Source organism: Rhopilema esculentum, chromosome 10 (genome assembly GCF_057945365.1).
Source record: "Rhopilema esculentum isolate cy_ngs chromosome 10, ASM5794536v1, whole genome shotgun sequence".
Classification (NCBI taxonomy): Eukaryota; Metazoa; Cnidaria; class Scyphozoa; order Rhizostomeae; family Rhizostomatidae; genus Rhopilema; species Rhopilema esculentum.
Genome location: NC_142824.1, coordinates 15606646 through 15632994, shown reverse-complemented (window position 1 = coordinate 15632994; position 26349 = coordinate 15606646). Strand labels below are relative to the sequence as shown.

Sequence of the window (26349 nt, the reverse complement as noted above, 5' to 3'; positions counted from 1 at the left end):
CGTAATCAGTGACGGCGCCAGCTATTACAAAGTGGGAGGGTAATGGGCGTGGTCAGTGTGACCACAACCCCTTCTGCCTCGTTCCAGTGATTCGTCCCTTTCCTTGGGAAATTTGATCTACCCTTAATCCATTTTTAGAACAAATATATAGACCATATTTTCAGAAAAGTGGGGAGGTAATAACCCCCCCCCCCCCCATACCACCCCTTGGCGCCACCACTGAACGGAATACTCTAATAACCAACCTTTTGGTGGTACAAAACTTGAAAATGGCTTTGAAAAAAGCAAACATTTAGTAAACTAAAGCTTCTCGTCTGACACTCTTCAGAGTTTAAAACGTCAGAACATAGATCGAAAACTCTACGCTAAGAAATATATATATATTCCCAGTTGTGGATCTAAATAGGCCAATCAGAAACTTGAGCACATGACTGTTGAGGTTGACCAATCAGTGCCGCTTGCCTATTGAGCATGTTACTAATGGAGTCCTGAGGTGAAAACGAACTCCTTTTGTCTACACAGTAGCGGTTTTTACATGCTTATGTAGATAGATTCCGAAACTGCTAGGTGGAACGACGATCGGGCTTTACCAATAATCCGGAACATGTCGCCATTGTAGTTTCTTGCACAATCTAGGTTTTCCAGTAAATGCTGCCCGATAGCAGAATCGCAGGTTTTAGTTGTAATTTTAAATTTGCAAGACCGAGGTGGCTGTTCTCTTTGGGGATGGGTTTTGTTTCTAATACTAGGCGGAACATGTTGTTTTATTCTATCCTCCAATCTTTGGGTAGTGCGTCCTACGTAGCCAGAATCACACTGGCACGTAAATTCATAAACAACAGAACTTTTTCGCGTGGCAGGAACGCAGTCCTTTTGAATGGACGGAAGGGACTCTAATAACCTAATAACATAAACAAAAGCTAATTAACAGGACAATACGAGCGTCACACTACATGTTCAAAGACAAACACATTGCCATACATTGTTCACTAACACAACCGGACTTGACAGAACATGTGACCTAAACACGCAACGAGAACATTACGTCAAAATACGTTATATAAAAACCAGTCTTTAAATATAGAATCCAAACCGTTACACTGCACTAAGACAAGAGGGTGAAAAACACAGTACGTCATGGTTTATTTTGGCCACTGGAAGTTGCACCACGAATTGCAATTTGAAAAAACAAATTATTGAACGATTAATAACAAAAGCCTTTTCCAAGTTGGTGTGTAGTTTTAGATGGATAATTTAGATTATTGCACCACCTATTGTCAGATTCGGTGATAAATTTGGCATTTAGTTGAAATAATAGTAGACAAATATCAGTGACAGTTTCTCCTTCTAACGTCCTACTACAACTGTTAAAGTGAAGTATTAGAGTGAAAGCAGTAAGTCTGTTAGTTACTCGTTACTCTCTTTTTTTGAAGTTGAAAGCTCATTTGTATCCATGGTGTACTTGACATTAAGGTTCAGCAGCTCCGATTTTAACATCACAGAAGCGCTTTTATAATTCTTGATAGATTAATCAAAGGCAAGGATTGTACATATCTCCTCTTGAAACATGACTTGCATTGTAAAATTTCTTTCATACTAGACAAAGTATTTCCAATATAATTTTGGTTTGAAAGATCCAATTTATCGTTGAATTTCTATAGTAAGTAGCTTAAAACGAGAAATTTTCCTAATAGTTTTGTACATACCTATAGACTTAGTTGCTCCCCAAGAACGGTTTTATTTCTATTCTGTGGTCAAACCAAGGTCTATGGTTCATTATATGAAATAAGATATGTATTTCTACGGTTTTCAATACAATTTAATGTTATTCAATCATTTGTGGTCTTGTAATCTGATGTCCTATTATTTTTTTTCTAAATACCAAATATCCAATACCAAATATCTAATTTTTTCTTTTAACAATTCCATACTACAAATGAAGTCCTTATTTTTCCTCAGAATGAAGATATCCATACTTTTTATCAAAAAACTGCAGAATTATTCTTCGATAAACTTTCATTTTCCCCAAAAAGCCCTTTTAAGTCTAACTTTTCCTTTGCCCTGAAGAGCCTTTCTCACTACCCCTTGGACCAATAACTTACCGCAAATCCTCAAATTAGCCCTGGGGGCTTATTTATTTTTTATATTTTTGGATGGGGGCTTATTCGAGGGGGCTTTTTCGAGGGCGAGGGGAGGCTTATAAAATTATTGTAGACATTAAGAAGACATTATCAAAAGACCTCGTTTATTTTAGTAGGAATTTCCTTATGAGCATTTAATTAATTACTACCAAAAGTATGAATTTGTTATGGTGATTCAATAAAACGCCTTAGGCAACCTCATCAAATGGAGGGGTCCAATTCGATGGCAAAAATTATCAAATGGAGTGGTCCAATTTGAGGATTTACGTTATGTCATCAAAATTGATTGATTAAGATGGCATCATATTTCTTTTCACGTAAGACGTGACCTGCATGCTCTTTGGTCACTCGACTCAAAGCCATGTCGATTCAAGTTTTTGTAATCTTTTATGACGAAATACAGCTGACAAGAACCTCTACCACTGTGCGAACATATTTTTGGAAAGCGGACACTTCTGGCCTAATCATTCATGACATGGCTTTGGTAGATCTTTTTCCTTTTGAATGGTTGCTTTATGCATCAGATGTACACACTCTGCATTTGATTACAGTTTAGTCATCCTTGAACAACATCAAAAGACGTCTAAACAAAGACAATATAAAAGCTTTCATTTGTCAGGGCCTATTGCATAACATAGAAGCACTGAACTGAACAGTAATTGTGTATAGCTGACGGGTTGAGGCCGTTTGCCTCAGACAGCTGGTGTGAGCATATCTATCTGCACTATTCATGAACTGCTGTGAAACTCGCAAGTAAGTAATGCTAGATATTGCCAACTGTTCTATCTGAGTAACCAACTAGAACAAAGTCGGTCCTACTTCAACTTGTAATGACAGCAATTACAGCTAAAGTTTACTTTCGTTATACGGATAATGTGCCTGTAGTTGGAATTTAATCGAGACTATTTTTTGTTCTTTTTGGGAAATACACGGAGGCTTCGAGTTTCTTAGACTCCATTCACATGGGAACATTTTGCCTACTGTTCGATATCATTCCTTTCCCAAAAGTAGAACGCTTAAGTGTTGAGCTCACGCGGAAGCGCTTTTAATGGTACCGTTCCGTTCCGTTCCGAAGGGGGTTTCTAAATGTGGAACGGTACGCAGTCATTCCGGCCTGTTCCAATGTGATAAGGCGAACTGGTCCGTTGAGTCCCCGTGTTAACAAAAGATTCAGGGTGCTCCTATAGCGGGCTTCATTGGGGGCCTTATATTTATCCCTATTTTGTGTCTCAGAACACGCTTTTTTTTAAAGTCAATGAGACCTTCAGAAATATGCGTAAAATTGAATCATTTTGCCTCGATGTTTATTTTATTTTGAATATCCTATTGAGTAAATTTAAATTGTCTTTTTCGCACAAAAGAATCTATTATTTTAAAGTAAATTTACTTAGGTTTCTAAATTCAATAAAATTGAGTACATTCTAGCTCATACAAATTTTTGAAAGCAGGAAGCCAAATATTGGAATTTTGGCATTTTGTCAAATTTTGTCTTTTGCAAAAGGGTTAAAGAGGTTTTTCCAATTTTGAATTAGGACTACTGTATCACATCAAATCGAATTACTTAGAAACATAAACACATGAGCAAGAAAGAGCCCCTAGGGGAGGGTGTTAAATCGGTGGAACATAAGAAAGGGGAAAATGTTTGGACTCAAGTGTTTCTATGGGCATATAGGGATTTCCACATTAGGCACTTGCACCTGCGCGAATTTATCTATCAATTAGCTGTATATTGACGAATGACTTTTTAATCACACACCGTGACTTCTCTGACAAGGAGAGATCCTTTTATCAAATTTCGTATTTTTGCTATATGATACAATCAGAAATAAAACTAGGGGCTTTCAAGAAAAATTTGTACATAGTGTATCGCTTTCCTTTTAAAGCTAAATGTCTTGCTTACAATTGTATTTTTGCATCAATTTGAAAGTTTCTTATGCTTCGTTGAATGTTATTGGGTTGGAACAGGAACAAGGAAGAGGAACGAGGAAGAGGAACGAGGTCGTGCTCGATATAGAGAAACAGCGCATACCACATCGCCTAAATAAGAGTAATGCATTGTTCTGCTGCTATGAACTTACGTAAAAAACATTGCTCGCAATGCCGTTATTACGATGAAAAACATTCTGCTGCTCGTACATAACTGATAAGAAATGCAGAGTGCTTAATCTTGTAATCTCCACAGGTTGGTATCGAAGAATCTTGCATATTTCTACTCAATCAAATAAATAATATAAAGTCTTAAAAGCCTTAATAGATTCAAAAATTGATAGTCTTAAAAGCCAAAATGTTTGCTACCAAGAAAAGGTCTTTAAATAAGCTGGTCTGGCTATTGTAGTAATGTCCATCAGTTTTGTAGTATAGGACGTGAGGTACATGACACGAAGCTGCAAGTAAGGGTTTGATATCTTATTAATCCTTCTTGTTATAAAAACCACTCTTAGTTTAAGCTTGTTACGATTTTTGTTGTGTCATCGTAATAATCTTAGAGCTATGCATTTGAAATTCAAATCAATAAAGATCAGGTAGAGGCTCATTTAAAAACACAAATGGGAGAATACACGAAATTTTGTTTTGCTCATTACTGAAGGGTTCAGTCTAATCGCGGCTTTAAATCTGACGGATTGAATTAACAAATGGTCTGCCTCATTTACACAATAAAAAGTTTTTTAAATATACAACCATGCGTAACTTCGGTTTTCTGAAAAAGTGCTGATTTCTTGGGGAGTTGATTGTTCGTAATTCCATTGCTCCATTGCTACATCCCATTGCTTATAACTCATTGCTTATAACTCATTGCCTTCAACCGTGCCAATATCATTATAAACGTAAGACTCTCCTCATTTTTCCATAAGCCCTTGTCTTTAATAGGCATGTTTTATAAAACCAGCCATATCGTCTACATCCCAACAACAGGCTTTTGAAAGCAAAGATAAACAACAAATACATCTGGCATCTGATCTTTTCGTTCTTGAAAGAAAGACCTACCATGTCACGTTCGTTTTACATGGGTTTCATGCATTTAAACAACGAGACAGAAAGTAAAATAGAAACAATATAATTAATTAGGGAGAACAATGGAACTTACGCATCTGCAAACTTCAATGATAGCTATGAAAAGAATATGTCCTGAACCGGTTCCAGAAGTAACATAGCAACATATCTGTATGCAAATGCAATTGTTGCATCTTTGCAAAATCTTTGCATGAAGAACCATGCATCTGTAGAAATTGTTGACGAAATCCGATTTAGGCCATCAGTTAGGGACCTTAGAAATGCTATAGACGTCAATTCATGCCATTGAATTTAAACCATCCTCACAACAAAGATGCTCTTTTACTTGGGATCATTTTCTATATTTACATATGAAGCCTCTTTAATATTGAAGAAACTCCGGATGCCTTGAATTTCCGCAGTGTTGAACAATTCTTTATTTCCGTGAGGGATCAAGACATCGAGAGTCGCCTGTAGCGCTTTTCTATTTCTTGCTTCTGTTTTTTGAAGATTGTTTGTAGGGTCTTTCTTTTGTAACCGCTAACTATGAAATGCTTGTGAATTAACGATGTTAATTCTGTTTGAAATAGGGCTCCATCGGGTATTTAAACAAGAAAACTTGCCATTGAGTAGCAAGTAAGTCGGTTTTGTTACAAACACTTTTAAAATTGTTTTCTTGCAGTGAAATAAGGGTTAAGGAAGCAGCAATATAATTGTGAACGATGGCAGAACCAAAAAACAATTATGGTGAAGAAGAAAATGGAGAAAATGAAGAAGCAAGGGATCTAGATGGAGAAGTAAAAGATATAAAAGTCGAGGAAGAACGTAAAAATGAAAATCACTGTGATGAAGAGGCAGCAGAAAATAATGAAAAAAGAAATGAAGGGTCTTCTGGAAATATAAATCCTGCGTTATCGACTGAATATGAGAAGATCAGTTTAAATTCTGACAAAAGGGACGATGACGAAAAAGACATGTCTCCAGAAAAGAAAGGCCATTTGAATAAGGGTTTTGCAATGGATTACTTAACTCCAGAGGGCAATTCAGTCAATAACGAGGATAAAAATTCCAATGGAGCAATGAAGAAATGGCAGAACAGCCTTGATATTTCAGATATGCAAGAAAACGAAAAACCAGAAGCTGAAAAAAATCATAAATCGCAAAAGCAGGATAAGAAAAAATCCAAACAGTCTCCGTTTAAAAATGCATTTTTTATTTCAAAGTATGTTACTTTTTGGTAAGTATGCAAAGTCAATTGTTTCTTTGCGAAATGCAAATGCTGTAGATTAATATGCTCATATAAATAAGTGTGAAATTTGTTCCGCACCATTCAGGCCTTCTTTAAAATGCTTCTTTAAAGACACAACTCTAGAAAAGTTAATCTTCCATCTCTTCTGGAATTTCCCTGCACATTTTAAAGTCTTAATCGTTTCTAAATAAAAAATATTTTTAGCAATTACCCATTTCTGCTACAAAAGCAGTAACTTGATGAAAAGCCAAGGATGCATTTTGCCATTTAGATTTAATTCGCTGTAGAAGCCTGCAAATTTTTGTCTCTCCTAAGATCATGTGTCATCTTTAACAAATTTTACCCCTGGCGAGTTTATTGATGTGTTACTTCTGTCCAGGTGGATGCAGAGTTTGTTTTCCATTGGCTACAAAAAGGTGCTAGACGCAGAGGATTTATATGACATCACACCAAATGATAGTTCCAGCGTGCTTTGCGAAAAACTTGAAAGGTACACCTTTCTGTAGCATCTTCAATTTTTGCAAACTACTACCACGAAATGAAGTCTTGTGCAAGTTGTTAGTTTCTCTTTTGCAATTCTTGATAATTTCAATTTGGCCTTTCAATGTACTGTAGAAAACTAAACCAAGGGAAATACTAAGAGTTGGTAAATCTCTAGACATATTTCTGTGCATTTAGGAACTAAAAAACTTGAAACTTTAGCATACATTCCTCACTTCGTCTGCGATGGACAGCCAGCTTTTAACAAAAATAATCTATTAGCCTGATTTTGGAGCTAGTAAAGGAAAATGTAGCATACAAAACCAATAATTCTTTTATCGTATTTTTTATTTTTTCATCAGTAATTTGTAACCGTATAAAAGTATCCTGGAATTTTTCTATCGCCTTTCAGTTGATTCATCTTCAAAGAATTTTTTTTTTTAAAAACATTTGAAGACCTAAAAATTAAGGTTTCTTTTGACTCTCGAATCTCTTTAAATAGAGAATGGTACAGAGAAGCTTACGATGAAAATGGTAATATAAAGGAGAATGCATCGATTATAAAAGTCATTTTTCGCGTTTTCGGTTGGAAGTATATGTTGCTGGCAATTCCATCTTTGCTTGCAGTGAGTATTTTCTTTCACATCACTTTTTTATTTTTAATGACACTGTTCTGATGATATGGTTCCATATATTTCCTGCCTTTAAGCTATCATGCCATTGAAAAAAGAGCCTATTTCTTGGTTAACTAAGGCGCGTGTCTTTTATTGCACATACTATACATAAAATGATTTCACTATATATGTTAAAATTCCTATAATCTTAGAAATGACAGCTAGAGCTTTTGTGTAATAATAACCTTAAGAATTGTTCAAGCTTTATGGAGAGTCAAAATGCGTTTAAGTCTAGAATAAGCTTTATAAAATATTACAAAACAAAGCGTATATAAACACTCTATACCTCTACAAAAACCAGAAAAGGCTGAAGCAAAGTTTTCGTGATAGCAACAGCAGATAATTCAAGATTATTTCATTCACAAGCATTAAGGTTTGGGAAACAGAACGAGTAAGCTGATAATTAGCTATTCGTAAAGAATACAATGATACGTATCTTTAGCATTTTTTTTGCTACGAAGGTGTTTGGTTTTCCTACGTTGGTTTTTACGATATGAGTTTTCCCCAAGTTTCTTGTAATTCATTTTGAGAAAATTTGCATCTTTCAATGAATTTTGAGTTTAACAATAATCAAGAAGTTGCTGAAGCTTCTCCGAATCATTAAAACTTTTGCTTCGTTATAGAACATTGAAACATTACATTTTAGACTGCTTTTGTATGAAGAACGTGTCTTTTTTCATAATTTTTACAATGGATTTGCATGAAAATCATTTGGTTGGATACTTGGTACTTTCCTTGAAATTAGAGTGTTGATTTGACTGTTCTTCTCTTGAGCAACAAATTCTCTTTGGTTGCCTTAGGAAGGCTTCAGGCTTGCTCAGCCCGTCTTTCTTGGCATGGTTACTGAATACTTCTCAAAACCAAACACAAGCGACAGCAGAAAAAATGCTTACCTGTACTCCCTTGGCCTATGCCTGTGTGCACTTGCAACAAGTTTGAACATGATACCATTGAATTTCACAAGACAAAGAATTGGAATGAGAGTAAGAATTGCAATGTGTGCATTGGTCTATAAAAAGGTATTTCAAACATATTTCTTTATTATGCTCCATTTTTATCTGACCCTTATTCAGTCAGCTAGACGTGTGATAATTGATATATTTCAGAATTGACTTGCAGATGAAACTAAACGTGCTATTTATCTTTGTAGTTGATATAGTTGTTTCTAATCAAACTTCTATCACAGTAAACTGTTCTCTTGTCTTTGTTAGAAATTTCTCCATTAGGGTAATCAAATGTTGTTTCCATTGCAGATTCTACGGTTAAGCAACAAAGCTCTTTCTCAAACTACAACAGGACATATTGTTAATCTCGTTTCAGTTGATGCTCAGAAGCTTGACTTTGTGAGTTCTCTTCAATTTAATTGAAAGTAAAAAAAGATCAAAATATCGAGAATTGTTTGAAAGAATCAACTAGTCCTGCTACTTAAACAACGTAGCTTGGTCGTATGAAAATTTCATGGATAAATGCTTTTTTTTATTTCTACATGTTTTTGCTTTTGTTTTATTATTCAATATTTGTTAAACGTAAGCAAAATCTTTTAAAGGTTACTCTCATTTAAAAAGATAACAATGAAATTGGTTAATGAAACAAGAGATCGTTTTCCAGGCTGCCCTGTTTTTGCATTATCTGTGGATCAGTCCAATCATTATGGCTGTGTCAGGCTATTTACTATGGCAAGAAATAGGCGTCTCTAGCCTCTCTGGGCTCGGGCTGTTGTTGTTGCTAGCGCCACTGCAAATGGGAATGGGAAAATTGCTCATGAATTTCAGGTAACTGCATTTCCATCGGGGTTCTTTGAACAATTTCTTTTGTATTCTTTGTAAATGCATTTCTCTTACCATTTTTATAGCCCTGTAAAGTATTTGGCATAAATTGCTATTCACTTTTGAACACACTGTTTCTTGCATGGATAAAATGGGGTAATACAATAGTAAATGTTAATGGAAAAGCATAATTCTATACCGCAATATTGTTGCCAATTATTAGTATGGGTGGCCGTGATTGTCTGTTTTTGTTACTGACAGGCGGCAAATAGTAAAATACACTGATCGGAGGGTAAAGGTGATGAATGAAGTCATTTCTGGGATGCGAGTGCTAAAGCTATACACCTGGGAAGATCCTTTCACGCAGCTCGTTGAATCCTTGAGAAAGTAAGTCAAAGTCCATTTCTAAATTAGCTTTTAATTCAAAGTTTCGATAGCACTAGTTCATATGAGCCATTGCTAATAGTGAGAATGAGCTCAGAAAGAATTTAAAAAGCCAACTCCACTTTTAGTACTTTTTAAGGGGCTTATCAATGAAGTTCAATTGTGCCGTTGTGCAGTGTATAGCATGAATGGCTGCAGAGTTGCTATTTGGGATTATTCAATCCCAGATTTCACGAAACTGGGACTGTGGAAAAGCTGTTGGGATCAGAAATTGTTATCTAGGATTTGAAGTAAAAATTTGGATTTTTTGGAACATCAGACAAGAATGGAAAACTTGTTAAACTTGTTAAAGTTATCTGCTGTTGTTCTGGTTCATCATACTTCATACGCAATGCCAAAGTTTAAGCCTTCGTACTTATATCCTGTGTATTTTGATGCATCTCAATTCTTATGGCAGCTAAGGAGAGTCTACTTCATTTCAGGCAAGAAATTCGCGAAGTGAGAAAGCTGTCATTCCTCCGTGCAACATTCATGTCTTTTTTCTTCAGTTCAGCATCACTTGTCAGTTTTATAACTATGATGACCTATGTCCTAGCTGGAAATTCATTAACAGCAAGAAAGGTTTTCACTTGTGTTGCCTTGTTCAATGGCTCGAGACTGGTCATGACATTGTTCTTCCCGATCGCTGTGACATTGATGAATGAAGGCCGGGTTTCTCTAGAAAGGATGCAGGTTTGTTGAAATAAAAGAGAACAGTTCTAAAATGCAAATCCAAATTCAAGGTTTAATGTGATCATCGGCAACAGTTATCTGATGATCGCATTCAGGGTAAAACTCGGAGTTGCAGTTAAGAACCTTTGTATTTTTTACACCAAAGCTTGCACTGCTGAGCCAATGCGTTATCAGACTCTATATAATTGACCGGTAAACGGTCGTCTTCACTGATTTGTCATCGCAACATATTCCTTTGCTTGCACTTGTTACAAACAATTGTGTGCTTTTGTTTTATCAAATACTCAACCCTTTTCTAAATTTTTCAGAAATTGCTTTTGATGGATGAGCTACGAGCTCCCGGTATGGAGAAAACAAACTTGCGCCCTAGATCTTTCAACTGTCAAGTTACTATCGATCGTCTACATGCATCATGGACAAAGGTTTGTAAAGAAAAGCATGATTCCTGTTTGGTGAAGAATTTACTGATGTTAGGGAAAACCTTAGAACTCATCAAAAACGTAAAAGGATTCAGTTTTCAAATGGCTAAATGGGGGTTTCTTTGCGTAATAGTACACAAGTCCAGGGAACAATTACCCTTATCCTCAAATAGATCTTTGGGACTTTGCAAACTGTTTTATGCCTCGGAATTGAATAATTTAGATTCAATTTATTCAATCTACATTAAAATTTGAATTTACTTTAATCGTATCCGATAATTCGATCACATTCTTATTTTCTGAAAGTGACTGACTCTCAGGAGGTTGTTTTAAATGTTTTGATTTTTAGAATCAAATCTTATACCTTTATATTGTATCAAAGCTTTTTAAATATCGATGTAATGCTTATGTCTGTTTTAGAGTCTGGATGTTTTTTTTATTCTACTTTCATTCTAGTTTATAAGTACCAGTGATATCATAAATATAGTTACTCCGATGAGGCTTCGTTTGCTGGAAAAAATGTTGCTCTACCTTTACGAAAAATCATGTTTTTTACATTTTATTTTTCTCATCAAGTTGCGACTTTTTGTTGATACTTTTGAAGAACTGAAATTTGGGCCAAACGGGCATTATGCTTTACTTTGAAAGTTTCTGGTGTAGTCTCAAGCTATATATCCGGCTCCGGGTTCTGAAGTCCTGTTTTTTTGTCCAGAAATCCACTTCCTTATATCATGCGTTAAATTAAGTCATTTGACATTTTTCTTAACTTCAAGGAGGCAGAGACATTGAAAGACATCAGCTTGACGGTGGGACAGGTACTCTCATTTCTCTTAGCTTTTGCTGCTTTTCGCTCTTGTTCTATTCTTCTAATATTTTGTCACTTATTCTGGAATTAAACACAACTCTCTGTGAATTAATTCCGTAAACGAAATACACACTTTAGAAAATAGCAGTGCAACCCTGACAAGAAAACTATTATTCATTCTATAGTGAAACTAAAAGTAAGCGAAAATCGCCATGACTTGGTTAGTCTTGTGAACTTTAACAATTACCAAGCCTTGTTTCTAACTTATTGGTATCTTTCCCATAATCCGAAGTAAAAATCTACACAATATTATGGAATATTGCTGATACTATACTACACGACATCACAAATTAATCAAATTATGCAATATGATATAATCAAAACGTAATTAAGAAGCATTTTTACTAAATTGTTGAATTCAAAACACATTTAGGGCGAATTGGCAGCTATTGTTGGTCCAGTTGGATCAGGCAAGGTATTTGGTATTCTATAAATTCATTTTAAACCTTTTATTTGCATGCTTATGCTAAAAGAAATTTTATTAATTATTTTGCTAATAGCAATTAAGGAATAAATAATTCCATATTTGATTGTTATAACTTCTTAACAGAAATCGTCATTTCTTGCATCAGGATTTGCGTAAAAATAATTTTTTCTAACTTTTTTTGTACTGCAAAATTCTTAAATAAATATTTTGTATCAAGACGGAATATGTGATCTAGAGTCATTTTGGTATTGTAACAGAGAGAAAAGTGTCCTTCACTGTCAACCCAAAAGACCAAATTGGCGATTTTGCTAAGGAATTCTTTTTCTAGTCATCTCTGTTGATGGCAATGCTAGGTGAGTTGGCTGCTACAAGCGGAACTGTGAATACCTCAGGAAAAATTGCGTTTGTCTCTCAAGAGGCGTGGATATTCAATGGAACGCTGAAAAACAATATAACTTTTGGTCAAGAGCTGGATGAGAAGAAGTACCGACGCGTTATTGAAATCTGCGCTTTGGAAAAGGTAAATTCATATTTTGTTGCGAAAGATTTTCATCTTTGGAGCCCTTACCTTAGCTTCCACCCTTACTCTCCTTCGCAATGGAATGTTATATCTGCACACATGTTACCCTTGCAAATCATTATGTTATGATATATGGCAAAAAATAAGAATCTGTTTCTATCGAGGTCTGTGCCTCAGTTTTTTCATGTTGCCCGAGCAATGGTAATAACAAGACATTAATCACTCCAGGCATCAATCCAAACCGTCTCTACCATTTTATTTTCTTCGTGCATCAAAGCCTTTCTAAAGCTTCTAAAACTTTTTAAAGGTTCGTTTCATCTCTTTTCAAAGGACATCGAAATGCTTCCCCAAGGTGATATGTCTTTAGTAGGAGAGAGAGGGGTCTCTTTAAGCGGTGGCCAAAAAGCAAGAGTCAACCTAGCAAGGTTTGTATCTTTTGTTGAAATGAGGATTGAATTTCATAAACTGCTCTTTCATTTTTTATCAAATTTTTTTAAATCATCCCTTGCAAAGTAGAGGTAGTATTTGTGCTGTTACTAGAGCATAATCGTCGAAGGAGAAGCTATTGAAGATAATTTAAAATTTCCATAAAAAACCTAAATGTTTCCTCTGTTATTAATTAATCATATTCAAACGGATATCTGTTTCTATCATTGCAAAGTCACGGACCCCGTCAAAAGTGACACCCAGAATTGTTCAAATGAAGAGCAATGTTTATCATTTGATCCAACCTTGCTACGCTTTTATTGCCTCGTTATTTTTTCAAGAAACAGCTTTTTGCCAATTTTCTTATCTTTGTGAACGCTGATGCTGGTATACTTTTTGCCTTTTTATGTCACGAATGAAGTTAGAATGTTACGCTGTTTATTACCTGTCAGAAGTAGATATGCCACATAGAATTGTTGTTTTCCTTTATTTTGCTTTTTATTTTGTTGTTTTCTACGTTTATTTTCTAGAGCTGTGTATTTTGACGCCGATATTTACATTCTTGACGATCCTTTGAGTGCTGTAGATGCCCACGTGGGACGACATCTTTTTGACCAGTAAGGAAAATAATGTCTTGAACTGACTTATGATATTCAGGATTTTCATAGATATCTAATATGTACACTGATGGAAAGATAAATGCATTTAGGTATCATCCATTGACGCACGAATAAAGTGAGTTTTCTTGCTACCCTGAAAATGTTTTTACAATCTTTCTAAAGAAGAAATCTTCTAAATTATTTTTTTACTACTAACAATCCTATCTAAAATATTGATAGCTGAATGCAAGAAAACCAATGAATCTATAAATTTATGCTACCAAGGCAACTGTTTACTTTTGAGAGCAAGGCAGACTTCGAGGCCCATGCATAACAACAAAAATGTTTGAATAAAAACAATTCGGCTCATTAAACGTTAAGTATTATGTCTTATGTGAGTCTTTCTAAGGCAACTCAGCGGTTTTCGCAAATTGATTAACATGCTACAAATTGGAGTAGGCAGTAGAGATCGAAACCATTCGTCAACAAATAGTGTTGAGGTCTTTAGCGTAAATGTTTCCGTGTATCGTTGATAGAATTATCTTTGTAAATGTTCCTTCGCAGGTGCATCAATGGCTACCTATCAAACAAAGTAAGAATCTTGGTTACACACCAACTGCAGTACATCTCCGACGCTGATCAAGTCTTGGTCCTGTCAGAAGTAATTATGCTGTGATGTTTAATATTTGATAATGAATCGATAGAATCACTTTGTTACATGTTGCACAATTCACCTCTCCTGTAAGGTTTTCCGATTATAGAATAATCAGCATTGTAATCATTCTTTTGCTCATTCTTTTTATTTGATCTCCTGTGTTCCGTAATTATATTAATTTTTTATTATTTCTTTTGAATGTTTTTCATTGTGTTTTTATGTTATTTTTAGACCATGTTATTTCACATCAGATTACAAACTATTGCTTTGTTTTATTGTCACATTTATCAAGCATTTATTGTCACATTTATCAAGCATTTATTGTCACATTTATCGAGCAATTTATCAAAAACTCTAATAGAGTTCCAATCTGATGACGTCATAAAAATCTATTTTCTGGAATTTTCCAATTTTGACCATGTCACCCTCAAAAGCATTATAAAATATCTCTAATTGTGCAAAATCAGTTTAATATGTTACAAATTGGCTGAGATATGGCCACATGCACAGGCTCTTTCCCTATGAAATCTCTGTAATTTGATCTTGGTCCATAATTTTATGACGATCATGCCCTTTCAAGAATCCATTTTTTTACAAGTTTGAATGAGTTCATCTCCATTTTTCATACTGTTCCATTCTTGGATGTTGCTTATTTCGTCTTTCTCTGTTTGCCTCTTGCTCTCTTACCTTTTTGCCACGTTCTGCTTTTAAACTACATTTCTGTTGCCTCTAAACGTTTTTGCATAACAGACAAGCTACTCTATGTCTTGCATCCAATAAGTGAGTATTAAATTAAGTAATTTTCATACATTTTCACGAAACCATTTTTGATCATTAATTAATGGTGAGGAAAAAGAGCTGTCTGCAAATTTTTCTTATTATTCTTTCCTTCTTCTTGAAATAGATGCATTGTTAGTCAATTCTAATGATCATGACACAGTTATTGTTATAGTTGATCTAATTGAACTTCATCTGATTCACTTTGATCTTAATGATAGAAAAACTGTACAAACATTTCATTATTTCCAGGGAAAATGTCTCGGGAAGGGGTCATTTGACAGCTTGTTAGCGAGTGGCATCGACTTCATGAGCCTACTGCAAGCAAGCGATGATCAAGATTCTGCAGTAGATACTGATATCGATGACGACGGGCGGGCTCGCAGTTTTAGTCGACAAGAAAGCGGTGTCGACGAAACTAGAGGGTCACCAAATATCTTGAGGAAGGTTTCAAATGCTCACAGAAAAAGGACCCCTAGTGCTGTCAGTGAAAGAAGATCAAGCCCTTCAATAGTCAGGAGAAGAAAGGAGAGCATTTTGTCACACAATGACCCAGACAACTTAGGCTCTGATCTCAGCGTAGCAAGCAAAGCTGCAAGCGTTAAAGTTTTTGTAAGTTTTTTATTATAAAGAATGGTTTATCTTAGCCACGGACATCTAGCTTCATAATACGTTGCTAATAATTTGCCTATTCTAAATCTTCGAATGCTAGGTATCCATCTAAATGGAAATTTGTAAAATCAATTAGATACTTGGGATAAATATTTTAACTTATACAAGGGAGGTAAATATGTTGCAATGGTTTCAAAATATTTGAAATATTCCATATGTATAAACCAAAATGTAGTTTTTGTGCATGCTATGAATTTTAAAGCCAAAATCTAGAAAAAAACTGATTTAAAGTGACTAAAACTATAATTCTCGCGCTATTCTATAACTACAGGAGGAGAGAAACATGCCAAAAGAATTCAAATTCGAAGGAGCCGTCACATATCGCTCTTACCTGAAGCTTTTTCGAGCAGGCTTTGGTTTGAAAATCTGGATACTTGTGTTATTGATGTTTATAACATGTCAAGGAGTATACATCGTCGCTGACTGGTGGCTGTCCCGATGGTTCGTAAACATATTGCTCATTTGTCTTTCTTAAAAGCTATCTTTTTGACAGATACAATTGGTTATGTGTTAATGGATGGTACAGTTACACAGTCCCGCTACACAGCCTAATACCTAATAACAATCGCTTAAAACAGCTTATTACAAGAATAGAATGGAATATGAAATTATTTTCACAAAGTATATGAATTCAAATGTGATAGTTCTGTGAATTGAATTCGCACTGTTTGTGTCAGCTTTTGCCCGAATCGGTATGGGCACCTTGTCACGTATCGTTTTTAGTGAATCACCAATTAAAATATACGAAAAAGAAAAGCCGTATTTCTAAGCATATAAAGTAAATCTTTTTATTGTTTTCACGTTTAATGCCGTAAGTCTACATCTACATTAAAGTAAGAAACGACATAATGTAAAGTTTCTGGAAGGAAACAGAAATCGGCATTCAGATTTTTGACTCATATTCCACTTACAGAAATAGAGACTTAGTTTTCAAGACATTCTGTCGTAAATTTGTGGACATTAGAAGGAAGACTTTTGTAATCTCGACCAACAACACCCTACCTATTTAACAAGAGAGTGGCAGCTTCACAAGGAACGTTGGGAATTAAACTCTCTTTGTTATAAGATATCATGGAATTTAGTGCCTCTTTGGTTCTAAAATGAAGGTCGCATTGCAGATTTGTATTATCGCTGGTGTTTTTCTACAAAGCATGGATTTTTTGTTACAAGAAGACTTCATAGTGTTGTGGAAGGCTGTTTGATATTGCATAACTTTATTGAAGGAAGTTAACCATCAAATACAAATTGTGCTGCTTTAAGTAGCATTTCTAGTCATTGATGGACAAATTAAGAAACGAGGTTGTCTAGGTGGTAACAAATAGTAGCCACAAAGCATAGATCATATACGGAGCTATATGTGGTAAAGGAGGTGGTAAAGGAAAAGTTTATTCTTAGGATGAAGAATCAATTTGATTAATGCTTATAATTATTTTGGGAATAAGTTAATAGAAGGATTAGCTCCAATAAAAGCCAACTAATTAAGACGCCGTTTACGCGAGAGTGGATCCGAACCGGATCGGATCCAAAAGAGTACGAATAGACCTTGCGTTTACACGGGAACTGGTGGATCCGTATACTTTTGGATCCGCTATACGAACATTTTTGGGATTCCGTGTGGATCCGATCTGGAGCGGATCCCGTGTAAACGGGTGGATCTGGTCCAGATCGGATCCGTCTACGTTATTTGTTGGGCAATTATTCTAATGTTCGTTAAAGAACGATTTGAAAACCTCATATGAACCTTTTTTTATTCATTTATTCATGTTTCAAACTAAATTGGTAGATTTGAAGCTATATTGTCTTTCAGGACAAACGAGGAAGAGAAAAACCCAAGTTACAAACACAGAAATCGAGATTTGGGAATCTACGCTGCACTTGTAATTTGTCTCGTTGTTCTCGGCATAAGCCGGGCGTTTCTGTTCTTCCACGTGATGTTACGTTCATCAAGATCTCTGCACGATCAAATGTTTAGAGCTACACTTCGGGCCCCACTTCGCTTTTTTGACACCAATTCCATAGGTGAGACCATATGTTAATTGATCTTTGTTTTTTTTTATCAAAATATCAATTTTTTTTATTTATAGAACCTTTTTTAATACCAATCACATAAATTAATTTATTTCCTAGGCCGTATCCTGAATCGATTCTCAAAAGACACTGGTATTGTTGATGACATGTTTTCGTTTGTTTTTTTCGACTTCATCCAGGTATCAATTGCTATTACTTTGTAGAATTTTCAATTTTTTTGCTTTTGTGCTTAAGGTATTCTCTATTTCTATTAGGTACTTGTTGCCAGCAGCTATTGATAAGTGACATGAATATGATGACCTAAAAACGGCCTAATTGAATGATTACCTAAATATGGTTACTTTTTCATGTAGTTGAAATGACTCAGTTGGAAAGAATTGGCATCTGGCTGATTTTCTTTAAATCAAATCAAATAGACTCGATCCAAACTTGACTATATGATCTCGTAAAAATAGTAATTTATTTTACAAATGTACTTAAAAAATTTTTACTTAACACGATAGTTTCTTGAGTGTGGCATGCTTTTGCTCGGACAAATTTTTTCTTGCTAATTTTCTGTATAAAACTTTTTTCAGACTGTTTTGATTGTTCTTGGAATAGTACTTCTCGTTTGTGCCAACAATCCTGTGGTGTTTGCTTGGGCAACTCCTGTTATCATCCTTTTCCTACTTCTGCGGTACTACTACATCAAAACAGCCCGCGAAGTGAAGAGAATCGAAGGCCTTAGTAAGTTTTTTAAAGTTTTTCGTGAAAGGACATAACATCTGCCTTGATAAATCTAAAATTTCAAGCAAGACACCATGGTTTCTTCTTTAATTGCTGAACGATCTAATGGAGGACCTTTTGTCCGCGAGTGGTCGAAGATCCTTGCTCATTTTCGCTTTGTTTCAAATAGAACGTTTTGTCATTATGGCTTTCAATTTATCTAGTGAGCATCAGTTAGATGCCTGACATTATTGTCAATTCAAATGTCATTTGAAAATAAAGAATCATATAAATGTGCGCAGTTGCGTACAAGAAATGACTTTAATGTTTTGATATTTTTTCAGATCGCAGTCCTTTATTTGGTAACGTCTCTACAACTCTTCTTGGGCTACCAACTATACGTGCCTTCAGAGTACAGGAACGATTTTTTGACTTCCACTTCAAATACCAGGATGAGCACACAAAATCTTGGTTTGCTTTCATTGGTTCAGCCGCATGGCTTGCCTGTAGACTCGAGATTTTGTCTTTACTCTTTATTTCATTCGTTTTGTTTATCTCTGTGGCTCTACGTGATGAGTTTGGTTTGACTGCTGGTCAGGTTGGTCTTATACTGGCCTACACTATCAATATCACAGGAGTTTTCCAGCAATGTGTGCGACAAAGTACGGAGTTTGAGAATCACATGACCTCTGTCGAAAGAATCCTCGAGTATTGTGATCTACCACCAGAAGCACCCCCTGAAACTGACACGAAGCCTCCTGCTAAATGGCCAGACCGAGGCTCTATTCGATTTCAAGATTTGAGCTTCTGTTATGCTGATGGCCTCCCTTACGTGCTAAAAGACGTCAATTGCCATATCAAATCCTCTGAAAAGGTCTGGTACAATTTCCTCTTGATTCTGTATTGGTACATGTAATCCTTTGCCAGAAGAAAATTAGAAATTTATGATTTAATCTTTAATGTTCAAATTTCATCTTTAATTAGCAAATGTTCTTTTGAGGCTGAACAGGTTATTGTCCCAACAACCTTCTAACTTAAATAGAGCCTGCTTGTTGACTTTTACTCTGTGACAATGCCCTGCAAGCCATGAAATTGGATTTGTTCTCTTGTAGATCGGAGTGTGTGGAAGAACTGGAGCAGGAAAATCGTCTCTTCTTACGACTTTGTTTCGTCTCAGTGAGCCAAGTGGAAAAATCATTATTGATGGCATGGATATTACGCAAATGGGTTTGAAAGATCTCCGAAGTAAAATTTCTATCATTCCACAGGTATGCCCGAGCATCTAAAATAAGAAAAGATTAAGTGATTCAAAACTTTTCTACATATCATGGGTTTTGAAGGTTAAAGTGTGATACCTCAAAAATGATTTGATGCTTCGACTCGTCTTGGGATTGCCAAGTCTGCCAACAGAGAACAGAGCTTAACAAAGTTAAAACACAATCATGATTTACCATAAAAATGCGTTTTTGAAATATTCAATCATCTCGAAAAAAGGAGTGAATAGCACACAAATATTGGAACTTCAGTTCATTACAAGGTTTTTTAAGAACTAAACAATTAATGTTTTTCCCAGTCTGCCAGGGCCGGCGAAACGTATTTGAAAGTAGAGGGGCCAAAATATCAAAGTCTTGAAAGGGCTTAGGAAAGGCCGCCACCATAGTTGGCGGCAAGAAAAATTTTATAATTATGGTGTCTTAGGGATGGCCAGAAACTGTATCTAAAATGAATTTTGACTGAAGGTGTCGCATAGTCGCGTCTATTGTGATGTCGACTTGAAATAGAAAAGTTTTGCAAAGTTTTAGAATAATCACTATCATATAGCTCGTAATGAAATCCTTTTTTAGATTTAAAAGTACCCGAAATAAGATGGGGGAGAAAAATAAATGAAACACGGATTAATAAAAAACATTAGCGCTGAAATATCAACAGGAGACTGAAAACAAAAAGTTAAGCAATTTTGTACAGTTAAGATATAGCCTTGTAACATCTGATCTTAACTTTTTCAGAAATTAAATGCTTTAACAAAAATTTGAAAAACCTTCAAACTGGGCTTGTCAAAATGAGTTTGAATATAATTTATAATTGCGTCGATATTTTCTCTTTCTTAGTAGGAATGGATTATCCAAACGATCAAACTCTGAAGTTTTCTTGATGATACTTTTTAAAAACAAATCTGCCCATACCTTTTTCTCATATCCTCAAAAAGTTCTTTCTAGCTGTTTCTTTTCCTTCAACAGCTGATTTCTCTCTTTTTTGTAATATTTCTGAAAAAATTTTCATTAACAAATAGACCCTGTGTGCCAAGTTTAGGCAACGGAACAAACGAAGCTCCATCAATTTGTGCTGGCACCAAGTTATTCTGGACTAGGTTTCTCAATCTATTTGCTAAGCCAAGCTCGTTGTAAAACTTAGACAATGACCGTTTTTTTAGATCTAATTCCCATATTCAATTTTATGTATGTCTTCTAAGGTAAAGACATAGCAACCAAGGTAAAGCTGAGGACACATTTAAGAGAATACTAGACAAAGTTACTTACAGAATCATATACTACAGTTATTTCCACTTTTGTCTAAAATTTTTCTTTAGCTCTGCAGAAAGGTTGGGGGGCCATGGCCCCCCTCGCCCCCCGATTTCGCCGGCCCTGCGTTCCTATATTATTTTTGGTAACTGCAAACTTTTGAAAATGCTGTTGGCCTCTTTGAGAGAAATTCATTAAATTAGTCATTGCATTCTTGCGGAAGATCGGCCAGGCCCGGAGATACTCTGATCCGTGAAGTTCATTTGGATCGTGATCTTTAAGTTTTTTATGAAGCCAGTCATATTCAATTTTGTCTGTTTGCTTATTTCTTTCCTATCGGTTAACTTTCAAAAAGCTTTTGTACATTCTTACAGCTGTTGTGTGGTTACAAATTGCTTTACGTTTCCTTGCACGGTCTATTCTTTTACAAACAGGATTTTTTTGCATAATTAAATGATCAGCAACTTTATTTTCATAGGCACTCGGGAGGTTCTCAACAATTTCCCGCCAAAATTTGTTACGCGCTAAGCCTATTTCGCCTAGTTTATGCAGTCAAATATCTGATTATTTTGAAAAGTCGGAAAAACATGCACCATTTTGAAGAGCAAAACTTTGAAACGTTGGCGTTTATTTTGAGGCTAGATTGCAGATTGCCTATTTTCACTTCAATGGATTTTTGTTTTCAAATTTTCAAACTACTGTTTCATCATTTTTCAAGCATTTTCACAGCAAGAGACACTGTAAAAATTTTGTGATAGGGTGGGCTGGGAAAGATGTAAGAATTTCCTTTCTTCTTTTAGTATATTTTTCTGTTAACAATACATTTTTATCTAATCTGTCACATTTTATTATTCAGGACCCGGTTCTGTTTGGTGGATCGATGCGGAAGAATCTCGACCCGTTCTCTGAACATTCAGACGCAGATTTGTGGAATGCGCTTGAAGAGGTTTGTGGAAATTGTAATTTTACGGAAACTCTTAACTAAGTTTTTGTTAAAGGTGCATTTTCGCCCTCCTCATTAGTCTTTAATGAATTAAAGTTCGATGTACAGCGAAACTAAGCAACTGTTTCCGTAATATCAACCTTCCACTAGTTCGTAAATTGTTTCTTTTATAGATTGAGAGGTTACTCGTGTCAAGACCTTTATGACTGTTATGACATCGATTGCTAGAAAATTATAGTAAACCTTCGGTGGAATAAAAAAAACATGTTTTACATAGAATGTGACTGTAAGTCTGCTTTGCAATAGGTCCAACTGAAGGATGCTGTTGAAGCATTGCCAGGAATGCTTGAGAGCCAGATGGCCGAATCCGGAAGTAATTTGAGCGTTGGCCAGCGTCAATTGGTCTGCCTTGCCCGAGCTGTTATAAGAAGGAACAAGATTCTTGTGATTGATGAGGCGACTGCTAATGTCGACCCAGTGTGAGTGAAAGCAATTTTTCTAGACAATATGATTCATTTCTACTTAAGTTACACATTTTTGCCTTATTGTGAATTTTATTTTGCTTATTTTTTATTCTAATTTTGCTGCCAATAAAGCAACATCTGATTAAAAGTAGAAATATTTTCAAACCAGCAGTTGATGGAGGCATGTTGCAAGAACCCTGCCAATCATTGTTCTAATTACTAATTTCTTGTTTCTACCGACCCGAAGAGTTTTCTAACTTATTTTTTGAGCTTCGCTAGAGCAACGTTCTCAAAGCATAGGTTTGACTGGAAAAGGCGCCTAAGGGTAGCATTTTAGGAAGCAGATCCAGACGTATAAAGAGAGCAGCTGTGTTTTAAAGGAATGAAAATGAAAAGCTAAGAATCAGCTCAAAAAATGTTAACTGTGCATATAACAGAAGGCAGAAACTTTTCATTTTATTTCGTCCAATAGTCACTTTTTCTTCGGAGTAAGTCAGTGCTTGCTATGGAAGGTGCTGACGACATTCTTTGTCCAAGTAAAGCTAATCAGAAAATTAAAAATATGTAGTAGATTGTCAATCACAATTATATCACTGGAGTATTTCGCCCATGATCAGATGAGTGCATTTTGAATACATCCATTGCAAATCAAAGGCATGTCAAAGAATAAAATTTAATGGTACGTGAACAAGAGAAGCTTCTTCGAATACTTCCTTCTAAAATTGCGTCAAATTGTCATTAGTATTAGGGTATTGCTTTTCGTTATGGTCGATGGGTAACTCCGTCTATCATGCCCCCAATGGCATCGTCTTTGCAACAATGTTTCTGTAAAAATTTCACTTTTGCATAAATATGAAAAAAATCATTCCATACGTCAACCTATTTTAACGTTTATGGCAACTTGTTAATCTCAATTGCTTCTTTGCAAACATATATTCGAAATCTGACAGAGGCAAGTGTTTCATTAGCAATACCCTAATGCTAAAGGCAATCGTCGATAAAGCCTGCTTTCTATCTGGTACTGATCATCATCGCTTTCATTTTGTGCTCCTTTGCTGTATCAATTTCATCTGTCCCAAACTTCTTTAAAATACCTGTCTTGCATACAGGACGGATGCCTTAATTCAGACGAAGATAAGGGAGAAATTCAAGGATTGCACCGTCCTCACTATTGCGCATCGACTGAACACGATAATGGATTCCGATCGGATTATGGTAAGCAACTATTTGATCTAATATGCCTTGATTATGAACGTCAAATATTTTTGGCCACTGATCGCACACTTTGCCCGCACTAAATCCACATTTAACCCACACTGAACCTATACTCATCCCGCATTTAACCTGCACTTATCCCACACTTATCCCACGCATAACCCATATCTTACTGACATTTAAACCACAATTAATCCACATCTAACCTTAACCTTGGTTGCCTATTAGCGTGAAATGCCTGAAACTTCGACAGATTTGATACAAGATCGACCAAACAACATTTGAAGTAAAATTTGACAACTTTGACAATAAAAAAGTTAAGCTAGCATTTTATATTTATATGGGAAAGAAATTTTTTACAAAACATGCGAAATAAAACTGGATTTACTTTGGCAAAATGTTAAGATTGCAATAATTTTTGTAATCTGGGACTTTTCCTCATTTGTGCATGTGTTGTCTCCTTGAAAGCTGTTGGTTGGTCTGCCGCGTCATTGTATATTTCTAGGTAGGAATTGGAAGGGAAAATGACATATTAACCAGTTACTCCGAATAACCACTGCCCCTTCTCCAGCGTCAAATAGGCTCCCTTTTCGCCACTTGACTTTTAAGGCTTCCCTGTTACTCCACAAATAGCACTACGTGCCTTCTGCTTAAAGGTTCTCAAGACGTCATTCTTGATTCACGAATTTCACGCTGTTGTTAATCCATGGATTTTACTTTTTCTTCGATACACAGGTGTTAGATGCTGGTCGAATAAAAGAATTTGATAAACCTTACAATCTGCTGAAATCAAAGAACAATTTGTTGTACAAACTTGTTGCCCAAACCGGAGGGGTGGAAGCACAAAAGCTTTTTGAAGCGGCACGAAAGTCCCACTTTGAGAAAAAGAGAGAATCACTTAAAAAGAAGGAAAGCAATGATGACAAATGCGGAGAAGATGGAATTGCGCAACCGGTAGATATCTCCGTAACAGTTAGCGTAGAGCCATCACCAATCAACCTGGGTGACAATGCATCAGAGGACTATACGCTGAAAATTGCACCAGAAACTGATGGCCAGGAAAGTACGAGATTGTGAATTGTGATTGCATTGGTCGGTATATCTTTTGGTGTACGCTTCGGTGCTAGATGCAGATTACGTTCTGAAGGAACATTTCATAGACGTTTAAAGGACAGGGAGGTTTACAGCAAGAAGTGGCAACTCCAAGAAAGACTGGAGCGCCTGCTACATTTGATAAATATAAGCAGATGAAACAGTAATTCTACCTAACTTTTATGATATCTATTATGTTTTTATTATTACAATAATTTCTAGAGAAATTGATTGCGCTATAATGCACTACTAGAATGCGATTAAATGCTATGTCTTCATTAGCTAGGAGGTACCAGCAAAATGCTTAAAAATCTTAGAGTTGCTAGCAATGTTTTCGCCAATATTTTTGTAAACCACAAAAATTCTAAACCTCGATAAATTCTTAGAAGTAGCGCAAAAAACATAAACATTTAGACCTTCCATGATACCTGTTAGAACTCGATTCTTTTCAGAAATCTTTAAGTAAGAAGGAATTTCAAAAAGGTGCACTATTTTTGAGCGAGTCTTGTTTTCCATTTATAAACAGTTCCATCTCCGGAGGTCAGTAAACTTGTCAATATAATACGAATTGTGTTGAAGGTCCAGCGATTTGAGTTGACTGACTATACCTCTTCGCCATCTTTTTCACATATTCGCACACACTATGCGGACGCTCCGTTGCATATGAATGCCAATTAAAAGACTCTCAGGGCATACGTTAGCAGTTTGTCATGGTATATCCAGAAGAAGCCCATTTGACTTTATTGGTATTTCACAATTCATTTTCAATCTTGCATGCTCTGTAGAAAGCATTAAATAAACTTCATAGTTCTAGCAAATTATTCATGCAATAATTTCCGGCAAAATATTACTCTTTTCATAAAGCCTTAATGTGTTTTTTGTTTGATATATTTGGTAGTGTCATGTTTTGAATTATAGCTGCAGTGAATAAAAACGCTGATTTATTATTTGATACAAAGAAAACGCAAAGATTTTTAAATTTGAATTTTCCGCTGAATCGTTATTATGTTTTTAAATGTTCCTAGAAAATATTCTCTGAAAAACCTGGTGTTTTGTTTGATTTTAATAAAGCTGCCTGTTGAAATAAAACATTTAATCATGATATTACAAAGCTATTTCAAATTTTTGGCGTTGTTTTATTCCGCCCTCTTTTGCTGCCTTATACGCTGACAGAGAATTCAAATGTAATAGATGAGGCAAATAGATGACAAAGTCAATTAATAAAAAAACCTATTTTAAAGATTACAAGGTAAGGCTCTATTAGATTTCTATAATGACGGTGTCAGAAAAATGTAATTTTATAATTCTTCAATTTGGATCTCATAACCTGAAGGAGCTTCACAAAATACCTCTAAATGTGCAGCTTAGTTTAATGTGCAAATTTAAGTAGATGTTTTGTACGAATGAGCACAGGTTCTTGCCTCGTCAAGCCCCTGTAATTTGGTCTCTGCTTATAACTTATGGTGTAAGCACGTTGTATGTACGAGGAAGAGACACCAGACTGTCCACTTGTCCAAGTTTAGCAAAAATAGGCGTTTAATATTCAGTCTGAGCTATGCAAAGCCAGCCCAGTTTATTGTAATAGATGATAGAAAATTTTCATCCG

At 35.6% G+C, this 26349-nt stretch overlaps 1 protein-coding gene across 1 annotated transcript; it reads left to right on the top strand.

Annotated features, from left to right (window-relative positions):
* The first annotated feature begins 2525 nt into the window (after nucleotides 1-2525).
* On the top strand, nucleotides 2526-25865 carry LOC135685380 (ATP-binding cassette sub-family C member 4-like). The gene is made up of 27 exons (XM_065201310.2): nucleotides 2526-2894; nucleotides 5815-6369; nucleotides 6761-6871; nucleotides 7364-7487; nucleotides 8336-8554; nucleotides 8789-8878; nucleotides 9144-9307; nucleotides 9563-9688; nucleotides 10168-10417; nucleotides 10726-10839; nucleotides 11610-11651; nucleotides 12075-12116; nucleotides 12457-12648; nucleotides 12979-13073; nucleotides 13605-13691; nucleotides 14238-14334; nucleotides 15358-15717; nucleotides 16049-16218; nucleotides 17585-17796; nucleotides 17905-17984; nucleotides 18381-18531; nucleotides 18855-19384; nucleotides 19623-19778; nucleotides 21886-21975; nucleotides 22279-22451; nucleotides 23546-23651; nucleotides 24387-25865. Exons 2-27 carry the CDS (start codon nucleotides 5855-5857, stop codon nucleotides 24726-24728), a joined length of 4638 nt encoding a protein of 1545 aa, XP_065057382.2. The 5' UTR covers nucleotides 2526-2894; nucleotides 5815-5854; the 3' UTR covers nucleotides 24729-25865.
* The last annotated feature ends 484 nt before the right edge of the window (nucleotides 25866-26349 follow it).

Coding starts and splice junctions, on each gene's coding strand:
- LOC135685380 (XM_065201310.2), top strand. CDS start 5,855: ATGGCAGAACCAAAAAACAATTATGGTGAAGAAGAAAATGGAGAAAAT. Junction 8,555..8,788: donor GTGCATTGGTCTATAAAAAG/GTATTTCAAACA, acceptor TTTCCATTGCAG/ATTCTACGGTTAAGCAACAA. Junction 16,219..17,584: donor GACTGGTGGCTGTCCCGATG/GTTCGTAAACAT, acceptor ATTGTCTTTCAG/GACAAACGAGGAAGAGAAAA.